This window comes from Wyeomyia smithii, chromosome 1 (genome assembly GCF_029784165.1).
Source record: "Wyeomyia smithii strain HCP4-BCI-WySm-NY-G18 chromosome 1, ASM2978416v1, whole genome shotgun sequence".
NCBI classification, from domain to species: domain Eukaryota; kingdom Metazoa; phylum Arthropoda; class Insecta; order Diptera; family Culicidae; genus Wyeomyia; species Wyeomyia smithii.
This window is the reverse complement of record NC_073694.1, coordinates 165,394,207-165,407,770: the sequence shown is the minus strand read 5'-3', so window position 1 is coordinate 165,407,770 and position 13,564 is coordinate 165,394,207. Positions and strand designations below refer to the sequence as shown.

The 13,564-nt window shown below is 40.3% G+C and overlaps 2 protein-coding genes across 3 annotated transcripts in view; one reads left to right on the top strand and one right to left on the bottom strand.

Moving 5' to 3' along the window:
* The window catches only part of LOC129719050 (uncharacterized), a 219,523-nt gene that overhangs the window by 104,473 nt on the left and 101,486 nt on the right, over positions 1–13,564 (top strand). Inside the window, exon 6 of one of the 2 annotated variants that reach the window (XM_055670412.1) lies at positions 12,870–12,888. The exons of the other annotated variant lie outside the window; for it this stretch is intronic. The gene's annotated coding sequence lies outside the window, so the exon portion shown is untranslated. Of the gene's footprint in view, positions 1–12,869; positions 12,889–13,564 lie in introns of those variants that run through there. 2 annotated transcript variants of the gene reach the window in all.
* LOC129719048 (major royal jelly protein 1-like) overlaps positions 8,358–13,564 on the bottom strand; it is a 60,870-nt gene continuing 55,663 nt past the window's right edge. The window contains exons 2-5 of the mRNA XM_055670405.1: positions 11,132–11,783; positions 10,888–11,074; positions 9,871–10,065; positions 8,358–9,813 (exon numbers count right to left, since the gene is read on the bottom strand). Coding sequence (XP_055526380.1) covers positions 9,219–9,813; positions 9,871–10,065; positions 10,888–11,074; positions 11,132–11,765 — 1,611 coding nt within the window. The 5' untranslated portion in view covers positions 11,766–11,783 and the 3' untranslated portion in view covers positions 8,358–9,218. The remainder of the gene's footprint in view (positions 9,814–9,870; positions 10,066–10,887; positions 11,075–11,131; positions 11,784–13,564) is intronic.

Here is a 13,564-nt window from a genome sequence, read left to right as displayed (position 1 = left end):
AAATGTTGTCGAAAGTGGTCCTTTTTCATATACCGCACAAAAACAGACGCACCAAAAATATAATCGCATAAAAAAGTCGCACAAAATAAATTTCGCACAAAAAACAGTCGCACAAAAACAGGTTTGACTGTAGTAGTCATAGATAATGATAGAAGTGCGGAATACGGCAGACACCCGGGCAATGTCATAATAGATTTACATTTCTAAGACGTAGGTTAGGTTTTAACCCCCCCCCCCCTCTCAAACTCCCAGCCTCTGCATTACTTTTATACTTACTTTTACAATACGCCTCCAAAAAACTCGCTCTTGGGATTCAGTCTCCCCTTACACACGCTGGTCTGGCATCGACAGCACACTACCAGCGCGTGCGAGGTCTGCCACGAAGACGTCGGCCTCTATCCGGTTCTCTGCTGAATATTATCTTTGCCGGTCGCTCATCCGCCATCCGTGCTACATGGCCAGCCCACTGTAATCTGTCGTGTTTCATCAGCTTGACAATATCAGCGTGTTTGTATACTTCGTATTCGTACAGCTCGTGATTCATGCGCCTGCGCCACACCCCATTTTCTAGTTTGCCTCCTAGTATTGATCGCAGGTTTTTACGCTCGAAGATCTCTAGCGTTCCTCGACCGGCCTCCTACCACCCGGGAAGATCAGACTCTTGAAGAGCGCAAATTTCTTACGGATCTGTAGGCTACGGAATCTAAGCTGGTTACACAATCCGTAATAAACCCTATTCGCTGCCCCAATGCGTCTCTTCACCTCGTTACCACATGTCACGAGAATATCAAGATCGACCGAAGATCGTCGACCACTTCGGAAGTATCCCCAAACATCTCCATTCCAGCACCAAAACCCGTAGAATTACCACACTTCCTGCCAGCCACCATGTATTTCGTTTTGGCAGTGTTTATGGTGAGTCCAGCTCTCGCAGCTTACCTTTTTAGGATCAGCCGTAAAGGCCACGGTTAACACTAATGATATCAATGTCGTTTGCAAACCCCAGAAGCACGGGGCCGCTTCTCTGCACACCTGTTCTTCGTACTGCACATTCTAAAGCTACGTTGAACAGAAAGTTTTAGAGCCCGTCACCTTGCTTCAGACAATCTAACGTAACAAACGCGTCCGAAAATTCTCCCGCTATCCTGACGCTTGATGTGAAAACGTTATATTTATTTGCCACAACTCTTTGCGTTTCACTGTATCGTACGCTGCCTTAAAGTCTATAAACAGATGATGTATCTTCAAGTTGTGTTCTCGAAACTTGTCGAGGATCTTTCTCAAGATGAACATCTGGTCCGGTGTACATCGTTCCGCTCTAAAACTGCATGCGTATTCTCCAACAAGGGTTCCTGTAACGGCCTCAGACGCTAGAACAGGATACGGGAGAGAATTTTATGAGCGGAATTGAGGAGGGTTATGCCTCGATAATTACTACAGTCGAGTCTATGTCCCTTCTTGTAGATAGGGCATATGAGTCCTTCCAACCAGTCTGTAGGTAGTTGTTCCTCAGACCATACCCTCAGGATAATCTTCCCATGAGATTTTTTACACCCATGAGTTACATTCTAAAAGGGCGTATGCCTTTTGGCATAGGTTTTATTCGAAGCGATGTAGCCCAGAAACCGTTGGTTGTATAGAAAAACTGTTGTAGGGAATTCAAAATGCATCATAAAAAAATATACACTGTACAAAAAAAATTTTTTTTTACCAAAAAAAATTAAAAATAAACATTAAATTTCAAATTAAAAAATAAAGCTGAATTTTTTTTTATATTTTTTTTAAAGAAACTTGACGTTAATACGCAACTTTTAAAAAAAAGTCCAGGATGGAGAAATGAAAAATATTTTTTTTATGGTAGATTAATTTTTTATGAAAATTCTAATTCAAACATTTTTCCAAATATTTGTATTCTGATGATTTTAAAAGATGCAGAGAGTCGTTTTGAATCAAAAAGCTGTTGATAGTGAACATTCTAAAGGCATCGGTTTTCGAGTTATTTTAAATTTAAGCTCAATAAATTATTAATATTTCGGAAAATACAAGTTTTTTTTTAATTTGTCCATGGTTCTCCAGCAAAAACCATACGTTAATTGGAATGCTTGATCAAAAATATACAATTCATTCTTTGACGACAAAACGATTGGATAAATAACTCAAGCGCTAAACCTTAGCCTACCTACACGTTCCCCCCTTTTTTTACTCTAGTTCCGCCACTGTTGCGGCCAATCACCGACGCCCAGGGAGACGACTCCACACCCAGGACCCTAACTCACGACCCGTTTATTAACGGACCGGCGCCAACGGCTTTACTTCCTCATGCGATGGAAGGCGTGATCCCAGAGATTTTTCGCCTCAGAAAATCTCCTGGTGTCGGCTAGGATTGAATCTAGACCAGTTGGGTTGGTTGTGAGTGGATCACGCCACCTCACAACCATCGACACCTATGTCGGCGGTGGGATTCGAACCCAGGCGTCGAGCGTGGTTGGCGGAACACGTTCCCCCTTGCCGAATGTTTTATAAAAAAAATATGTTTGTCGTGCAACACTACCAGCTTGTTTACTAATAATAACTGTTTGTAAAGTACGCAACCAATAACTACTGGGTTACCTATAATATCTGTTTTCGTATATAAATACGATTGCACTACTCCAGATGTGTTAGTAACAGTTTGCATTTTGTGAAGATGAATTAAGTGAAAATGGAATACACCAAGCCCAAATGCTGTAAACCCTTTCCTGATCATCGGTGCTCATCAAGCTTACGCAAATTAAACGAAAACGTTATTGCAAAATTAAAAATATTGGACAGTCAAGCTCATTTTTATACGTCTTTATCAATTTGTGATTCGTGTAGTCATTGGAATGATAGTCAAGTCACCATTCATCCCTTCGTTGTTTACTATTCAGAATCTGGAACACTTAAGAATATCAGCTTCATCATAATATCGGAAGTACTCCATCATGATACTGTTGCGGTTCAGGTGTTCATTGTCAAAAATTATTTTCGGATTTCGGATTCCGAGTTTTTTGAAAACAACAAAAGAGTTGAAAAAAGCGATATTAATGTCTGATGGAGCTGCCTCACAATATAAAAATAGAAAAAACTTTGCAAGTCTTCGCAAGTTCGAAACAAAATATAACGTCGATGCAGAGTGTCATTTTTTTGCGACTTAAAGGCCCATGCGATGCAATTGGTGACATAGTAAAACGAATGGCAGGAAATGCAAGTTTAGCTAAAGAACATGAACATCGTTTTACAAGCGCAAAAGAATTGTATGATTGGTCTAATCAGAAAAGTAATAAAAATTCATCAAAAATGTCATTTAGTTGGGTATCATATGAAGAATATGGAAAAGGAGTATCAGAATGGAGCAATATTTTCAAAAAATCTATAATAATAGCTGCCACACAGAAGTATTACTCTTTTGTTCCGATTTCAGAAAATAAGATACAAACGAAGCTGTTTTCAAAAGATGACGAATCATTTACTTATGAAGTATATAAAATATAAGGTGAAACTAGTTCTGTGAAGTATCTATGTCATAAAAAAATATGTTCCTATGATAACAAAACTCGAAAATATATATTTGATTCTTATATACATTTATATCACTTAGAACATTTAACTCTTTTCTTGAGAACCGTTCGCCCAATCGTTTTGTTGTCAAAGAATGAATTGTATATTTTTGATCAAGCATTCCAATGAACGCATGGTTTTTGCTGGAGAACCATGGATAAATTAAGAAAAACGTGTATTCTCCTAAATAATTATAATTTTTCGAGCTTAAACTAGAAATAACTCGAAAACCAATGCCTTTAGAATGTTTACTATCAACAGCTTTTTGATTCAAAATGACTCTCTGCATCTTTTAAAATCATCAGAATACAAATATGTTGGAAAATGTTTGAATTAGATTTTTCATAAAAAAAAATAATCTACCATAAAAAAATTATTTTTCATTTCTCCATCCTGGACTTTTTTTTTAACGTTGCGTATTAACGTCAGGTTTCTATAACAAAAAAATCAACTCTTTTTTTTTAAATTGAAATTTAATGTTTATTTATAATTTTTTTTGGTCAAAAAATTTTTTTTAATTTTTTTTATGGTGCGTTTTAAATTCCCTACAACTCATTCTCAGACAGTTTTTCTATACAACCAACGGTTTCTGGGCCACAATGCTTCGAATAATGTAACTCATGGGTGTAAAAAATCTCTCCACCTGTGAAAAATGCTCAGTTTTCTAAGCCAACTACGTGTGCAAAGTTTCATTCAAACCAAAAATGATCGATCAAATTTTCGCGTATTTCCAGGCGATTTGAAATGATTTTGCTCTCCAGCACTTTGCAAGCATTGTTCACCACGTCCAATGTTGGTGGGTTCACAGCTTATCTGTCCTCCCCAATTTCTATCCTGTTCCTCTCGACGCCTTTCCTACCTTCCTCACCGTTCAACACCACTTCAAAATGTTGCTTCCAACGCCTGGCCACCTGCGATTTATCGGCAATCAGTTTCCCCTCTCTGTTATTACACATGACAGGTACTGGTACGTTCTGGTTCCTGATTCCGTTGATCGTTCTAAAGAATGTCCTCGTGTCGTGCCTGGTAAAGCAATTTTCTGCAACGACGCGATCGTAGTGCTCACGTTTCTTAGGGCGGTGTAGACTCTTTTCGGCAGCTCTTGTCTCCTGGTATTCTCCCGCATCTGACGCGTCACACGATTAGCTGCTACTAAAGTGTTGTCGTAGGCCCGGTTTTTCGCTTCCGTCACCTTTAGACATTCAGTATCGAACTTTCCCTATCAATAACAAGACGAAACAACTCCCCTCGTCTGACTTGTGCATTCATACCTCCAATGGCGATCTTTATGACGTGTTGTGGGCACTCTCTATACGTTTTCCCAATGAGCTTATAGAACCCCTCCTTCACGTCGTTGGTTTTATCGTTTATCGGTGAGTGCACGTTGATAAGTAAGTGACGAATCTGCCTTTGATCCTTAATACACATAGACGATCATCAATAGTCCTTCGCCTAATGACACGCTCGATTTGGTTTCGCTCTATCGCCACCACCGTAGTAGATGTGGCACTTGAAGAAGGGCCTGCGGTAGGATCAACCGCCCGGTACTTGGTTGCTCGTATCCCAGTCGGTACCACGTGAAGGTAGAGATAAGAATGCATTATGCTTTGGACCACACTGGGTCTATTGCCAACTAGTACGGGTGTACTGCTGGTGCGCATTGCTCAGCCATTTACCAACCACATTACTTTTATATTAGGGTGCTAGTGTAATGTATGGGAAAAACATTTTCTTCGGATTTCGTTTAAAAAGTATGTTAAAAAGCAGTACTCTTTTTTATCACCTGCTCATTTCGCTGCCATGTTTTCCCGCGAAACAAGATGTCCCAACTTTATTCCGGCGAAGGAATATCGAGAAAGTATAATATTTCAGACTACGCAACAGAAGGCTGCCTTGAATGTTTGTCTATGGTAAGGGAATTTTTTGCCTATACCTGGTTCTAAAACGGAGGTTGCTCCATGACGGAACTGGAATTTTCATGGGGACTTTTGCCTAGAAGACAAAACTTTTGATACCTACCGCTGAACAAAATTCGGAAAGTCAATTTCCATTGACAACCTACTGTCTATGTCATGCGATATACAACAATTCTAATGTTGTTTTCGAGTTGACCATAGACGTTTCACGGTAAGCGGTATCGCTAAAGAAAGCAAGAAAACACTTCATCTTTTTTTCGCTGATGCACGAGGCTGGCGGTACTGGTAGCGCTATCTGGTTACGGATTGCTACTACAAAAAACTTTACACAAGTTTGGAACTCAGCTTGGACGTCTGTCTGCGATTACTCGCTCTTCAATATGCATGAAAATTTTAATCAAAGTGGGTTAGCCTATTCCTAATGGCGTGTCCAGCTCGTCACCCATTAATATTAAACCAACATTAACCCAGGAAAGACAGTCTGCGTCAATTTGACTCCTCGCTTCAAGTTTTATTACCCTCTTCTTTTTCCAATAGTGCGAATTCGTTCTCGTTTTTCAAAAAACTAAATTCTGGCATTTGTTATGTATCAAGCTGTTAACACCCTAATGATCGCTCATTATGAAATTTTGAACAAATACTTGCATTTTAAATGGTTTAAATTCATGCATCGATTTGACTCCAGAAAAAGATTATCTTTCCAGGGTTAATAAAACGCAGGCCAATCAGTACCATCGCGCGAGGCACTCAGTAGAGTCAGCAAGTAAATGCATGTCCTCTTTAGATTTGACCACCTTGAGATGTTTTCGTAGTGAATACTTCATAATAAACCAGTATTTTGCGACAGGCCTTAGCTCTGGTGCGTTGGGGGGATTTCCTTTGGTACGAAGTTGGTTTAGCGCCAGGACACATTCCCGGAAATCACTAACGGCAAACTCCTTTTGCTTCATAAGCAGAGCACTTGCTAAATCATGTATTTCTTGGTAAACTTTGACAGTTTCTGCTTCTTCACTCCATCCGGAACATCAAATTTGTGCTGGGCATTGAAAAACTGTAGCCTCGGTTGCTGCCCGAATTCCGCCTTCACGTAGATCATCCATGATGAGACCATGAGGCTTCGGCAACGTCTGGGTGTACAGTTTTCGGGCCCGTGACTTTCACACCGTATTTGGCCGCTCGTCGCGATTTGGAAACTTCTGCACTTTGTACGTAATTAATCCCTTCCAGTGCTTGCCGAAACGAAAGACTTGGACATATTCAACTTTTTGGTCACATCCCTGATCGAAGCATTGGAATTCCGCGTGAACGCTTTTATTACACGCTTGTGATCCTGATCACTTATAGAACATCCATTCTGACCGCATTTCTCCTTCCATTCGATGCTCAGAGTTTCTTAGTAACGTTGAATCACACGACTCGCTGTTGACTGCACGATTCCGAGTTGTTTTCCGATGTTCAATGTTGACTATTTTCCAGGTGCTTGCTCAAAATCAATACTCGACGATGCTTTCCGGTTAACGGCACTTTTTCCAAATTTCGAAAAACTGACAGCGATTAAAATAGAGTGTAAACAGTACACTCCAAACTACTTCTACCCAGAATTTCAGGATAAAATACTCAATGAATTACACAGTGCAACAAAAATGTACTTTTCTTCTGCTTTAGTTTCTATATATGATTTTAACATGTATTTTAACGCAAAAACGAATTCCCCCGAGTTTGAACACATTTCATTTTAAGGGTCAACAGTGGCGCCATTTAAAATCTTTGAGAAATCGGAAATTTTCGATGTTTTTTCGACGCCATTTTGTTTTAAAGCCAAATATCAAAATTCTGAGAGCTTGTACACATATTAATATTTTTTTATCCATCTTTAAAAAAAACAGATCTTAAATCGGAAAAAAAACTGAGCTCTAAACGGTGATTCTACGAAAACAGTTTTGGCATGGCATTAGTATATTTTACAAAGCGAAATAACATCGAGTATGTATGAGCATTAATGATAATGCGCTAATATCTAACAGTGATAGTCAAATTATGTCTTATATGGAGTAAAAAAGTGTCAGGAATCGATCGGTAAGTGTCTGATCCACGTAAAATGTCAGCCCGAGTTAATTTTGCCCCAATTCCCATATAATACTGAAATAGGTTTATCTCGACGTTAGTTGAGCTTATTTGAAATCTGTTCAATGTAATATCAAGAGTTTACGAGATAATCGAAGATACAATAACAACTTGTCTTCACATGCATATGGTGGAATCAGCCAAACCTATTATGTTATTACTCCTTCAATCGTGCAAAACCATCATTGGAGACCTCTTCGGATGTCAATTGATGCGTTTGAATTAGCATTGGGAAGAAAATAAAATGGTCCGCGATTGGAGGATCGTCACGACAAAGTAATTCTGCTCTCAACAATGTCAAACCTCAAGTTGCAAAAGTCAATTTTTAGAAAGATGCCAAGAGGTATTGAAAACAACCAACCATCAAACCATTAAATATGTTCATGGATTTTCCGATGCCAAATGTTTTTTTGTTTCATTTTGATGATAAACCATTGAACATTATACAAAAAAACTTAATTACAATTCAGTTACATTCACTATTACAAGAGGTTCATTGCAAACAAGTAGCGAAGCAAACAAGTAAATGTCGGGTAGGTTCTGTGATGAGGCGGATGGAATCTAATCATGACGCGATTATTCAACTTTACGATGCTAGATTACGTGAAGTAATAATAACTAATGTATCACAAAACTTTTCTACATTTTATCTTTCCAACGACTTACAAATAATTACAATCTATTAAGTGGCTAGTTACTAACTACCGTTTTAAAACTAATGTACTATCGGCGACAGCTTTTCTTTTTGCACCTCAGAATAGAAAACAGGGACGTGTTCGAACTTCAAAAAGGTAGAACTTGGTAAAACAAACAAGTTTTGCGATAAGTGACAGTTCCCTTTCAAAGAGCCAGAACCGGTTTTTAGGTTAAGCCAGGGTCATTTCCTTGCACGAACTTGCCATTTTGGTTTAAGTCATACAACAGCCTTCTTCCCTTCGCAATTCTACCCGTCCTCGTTTATTCATGTCGGCATGCGATATACATAAATGTACTACTACAGTTCTTAACTAATTCTGGAAGCATTTATCTAGCGTGAATTGTCCTATACAATGTGCTTCCTCGGCTAGGGTGCGAATTTTCGCTCAACATAACCGAGGCCGGCTCGAGCGCACGATTTTCAATCGAGTTTATTTATTTACATACGACATTCGGTTTCAGTTTCTGCTGGTTGTTGCTGTCATTTATAACCGTAGATGGAAGAGATACACGTAAGAGTGGTCACGATGCAAGAAAAATGCAATGAACTATGGCTAAAAACTTCATCACTTCTAAAATAACACAACAGCGAATGAGCTTAACTAGAGTTGTAGATCGATCAGTGTGACACGCGAAAGAGAAGAAATGAAAAACAAGAAAATGTACATGGTCAGAAGAATCAGAAGTAAGCCAAGATTACACTAGCAACGTTATGCCGAACGTTAATATCTAAAGTTACTGAGCTGCTAGACAACTGTTGTCAGTCGTATGATGAGTATTGAGTGATTGTATTTACACGTGCTGAACGGCAACGTCGAGGAAGCCAAGAGCCAATTCTAGAACTATCTTCCAAAGCTGGCTGGAAGAGAGGCAAAATAGGCTCTCGCCACCGATAGTCACGACCTAGGGTGCCATTGTTTGGTTGGCCCTTAGACTTTTAGCATAGCGGAGCCCATTGAAGTCGTTGAAATGATGATTCACTTTCGGGAAAAAGATTTCCCCATTAAGTCCGTACTGCGGTCTCGGACGTGCAGGAGGGGACGGTTTTTCGCCGCTGTTCAGAACGAAGAAAGGATTGATCTTCGTCCGGTCGATGACTGGCACCGGTTCGTAGGGATAGGGTTGCTTACTATTCACGTAGTAGTTCTGAACAAATTGGTACGTCTTCGGATTGGTTGGCTTTTGCACAGGGTAATTGGCGATCGCAATCGGTTGAGGTAGCGGTTTGAAGGCTGCCGAAGGAGTTACCACCGGTAGATTGTAGTATGGTGAATTGGTTTCGATGGTCGGTTGGTAGGAAGAAGACACCTGACCGGCTTTGCCGGAAGTTACGACTCCATCTATTCGAAGAATTCTGGTGTTGAATTCGTTCGGATCTACGTTTTTCAGGAAGAATCGGTGGAACTTAGACGTCAGGATGTACAGGGCTGAACCATCACGGGCCGGGGTTCTGAGATCAGCTGGGAATTGGAGTCTTTCCTGGTCCTGAGCCAATATTCTGAAACAAAAAAAAAGTTAAGTCGGTTAAAAAGCAGACTCAACTATGTCTACTCACTGATGTTCATTAGTGCGAGGATTCCACGAGGCAACGGCTGTTTCGGTGAACGGAGAGTAGAAAATGGTTCCACCCACTGGGGATGCTCCCAGGCCGATACCTTGGGACGATTTTCGCCCAATCAGCTTCACTGCCAGTTCCTTTCCGAAGGGTAGCGGGCCGGCCCGAAGGGTTGCTGTTGTCACTGAGAACAGTCTAGAAAAGAAACGAAGATCAGGTTACATCCAGATATTACACACTTTATAAAAAAAAAGAGAAAATACCTTCAATGTCGAAAATGCTAATATTATCGAGTATGTCAACAACGAGAAAAACAACAGAAAATGGTTCTGGATGATAAAAACATTAACAATGATAAAAACGTCAAAAATGTCCAAGCTGTCAAAAAGGTCCCACATGCCAATGTCGCAAAAAATCTCTGCAATATTGCAAAAAAATTTCCTAATTATGCACGGATTGGTGCACTTTATGCAGGGTGAAACCGATTGAAAAGTAGGCACTGTCTGAACTCCTGCAAAATTATTTTTTTCTGCAGTTACTGTGCCTGAATTACAGAAAGGCATTTTTAAATGCCTGAAATGACTAGAATGCATTAACTGTCAAATATTGAAGACAGAGGAGTATTTTAATAACATATCAAAAATGTTTGATGTGTCATAAATGTCTGAACAGACAGTAAGGTCTAAAATATCAAAATGTCTATGATGTTCAATTTTTAATACACTAAAAATGAATATACAAAATACCGAGAGATGAAATGGTTAAAAAAAGATAAAAAACAAAAATTGCAAAAGTGCGCTAAATGATAAAAGTGTAAACGAGTTAAAACTGTCAAAAAATCGAAAATGTCAAGAATGCCAGAAAAGTTATGAATACGATTTAACGTTATGATCTATGGTAAACAATAAATAACTTTAATCGATAAAAACGTCAGTGAAGAGATTTCTTTCATAAAATCCATAAATTCTTAGACTTAATGTTTAAACGATGACACCGTCTGAGACCTTTTTCACTAACCTGTCAGTGGCCAAAGGTTGGAAGTATAGAATACCAGCTTCCTCGTCGAACGCTAACCCAACAACGCCATCCATCAGTGTGAAACGATGTTCCAAAATAGTTGACTCAGCGAAATCAGGATCTGGGTACATTGACGGGTGGCTAACTCGCCAGGTAAGATCCTTGACACTATCGTACACGACGATTCCTAGAAAACGATAAATTTAATTAGTTTAAACCCAAGAAGAACAGCGCGAAAGCTCACCAGGTGCAACAGTATCTGTGATATAAACAAAAACATCGTCGCAGTTGTTTCCTGGTTTAGAAGTCGTCTCATCGATAATAAGATTCGTGTACAGTGACTCCCGGCGGATAACCTCTGGTGGAAAATCAATACGGCGTACGACTTGGTCAGAGTGCAGATCGTAAACCAAAATCTTCGGTGGACAAGTTACTTCGAAGTCCTCCAGCGACCGAGAAACACCAGCATCCAACGCCCACAATCGATTGCACGAATCAATTCGAATGCGGTACACCGAAACCAGCCCGATGTCTGAGCAATTGTACTGCCGGAGACCAGCCGTATGATGACTCCAGTCTGGGTAAGGTTGAAGAGCAGGAGAGTCGCCTTGGTTGCCACGTGGTATCGAAGACAAAGTCGCCGGCACTCCACTAAACAGTCGCGGTGTTGCAACAAAGATACGATCATAGCCTACTTCAATACCGGTTGCGACAACATTTTCCGGATTGTAGAAATCCTTGTTTGAGGCCGGATAATCCCAGGGAAAGTTGTACGACAGCAGACTCCACTGTTTGACGGTTTCCAGCCGAGGCGCGAGCTCGGCCAACGTCATCCCGACGCTAACCAGTGCCAGTAGGCACCTCATTTTGCAGTACATCGCCAACAAGTCTGAGATCTAAATGGAAGAAATAAGCAGAGAACCTATGCTGAATAGGTGAAGGTAATATTGGAATGTAGACGAAAAGGTTTCCATTGCGCACCAAAGCTAAGTGCTTCGTTCACGTCATTTGCTCCATTATGTACTACGCACTTGTAACCTTCGGTTACATTGCGTGTGCTGGCTCCGCCACAATTGAAACTTCATCCAGACTTGCCCGGTTGAAATCCCCACCTCCCAGATCCTACCCTGGATTCAGAGCACATCTACATGAGTGATATCCCTCCAAGTCTGTCGTTTAACGTCTAGGACGAGGGGTCACCCATATAGGAAAGCTTATCAATAGTATCACCATTACTACTTCAACAGGGTTGAGTGATATCCCTCCAAGTCTGTCGCGTCGCGTCTGGGACGGAGGGGTCACTCATAAGGGTTCGTTCACAGATGCATTGAGGAGACAACCTAGGTATTCGGATCCACAGGGTGGGTCAAATGGAATGAGTGGCCTACTGAACAGTTCATTACGACTCGGGAGTGTTCGTGGCACTCCCGATTCGGAAATGACAGTTCACATATAAACGACGAGGCAATTCTAAGGGGGTTCTCTTTCGGCTAAAACAGCTAACGATTCAAAGGTGCGCTTATAAAGTTTTTTACCGTTTTTTACCGCAATTCTAAGGGGGTTCTCTTTCGGCTAAAACAGCTAACGATTCAGAGGTGCGCGTATAAAGTTTTTTACCGTACTTAAGGTTTACGCTATGTGTGAAATACGGGGAGTTTTCGCAGTGATTAATTAGAAAATTGTACTATTAGGTGATTAAAATGTTTTAAAATTGTTATTGTCAAGTTGTTAAAATACTGAAGATATCAAAAATGTGAATTTGTAAAAAAGACCTAACTGATGTAAAACTTACTATTGTAGTGCTAAACGGTTTAAAAAGGTCAGAAGACAAGATCGACAGAAAAACTATACGTATATCTATTAAAACAAGGGAAAAAAGGTAAAGCAAATTATTTAGCTATTACGATTAGAAATTAAGGCGATTAAGAGTGACTTAGGGATCACTAGTTCTTACAACAAGATGGCTAATTTCCGTCGAATAGGTCCTCGAGGGGCCTTTTATTCTTGGTTCTAGCTCTACGCTTGAGGCGGTGCCATCCATTGTCAGAGGACAAAGAGTCTGAACCCGCCATTTTGTGAAACGCCAATCCATCGCATATATACCTTCGAAGGTGCTGGCTGAACGCTATTGGCCCGGCACAACGATCGAGCACTGCAATTGAACGGAAAATCGTCAACCGCCACGAGGTTCGGGACGCCGACTCGTGTTTAGTTATACGGATCCGGAGGAACAGGAACAGTAAACCAAGTAACTTAGGTTAAGAAACAACATGTCGGGACAGGGGAAATAAATTAGTAATGTAAGCTATCTATCTATTGTTTTAAAGCGCGATTTCCCTTGGTTTCACACCTGGTTTTTTATTTCGTTTCAACGTTTTCAAATTTAGTCGTCGCTTAGGTGTTTTACAAAAGTCTCTCAGTTTGTCGGAGTCGTGTGGCAGCATATTGGCCTGGTGGTTCACCCCTGTAAGTTGGTTTGTTTCCCGATGTGTCTTGTGTCGAATGAACTATAAAGTGGTGAATGAAGGCAAGCTGTGGGCTCGTTTCCAAACGTTGCATGACTCTTCCCTCACCCAACACCCACTTAGCAAGCATAGAGGTTATCACACTAATCGATCAATCATTGAGCGAATATTGGCAGCAAAATATTGAAGGTTGTCTATAATAACAGTTTGGC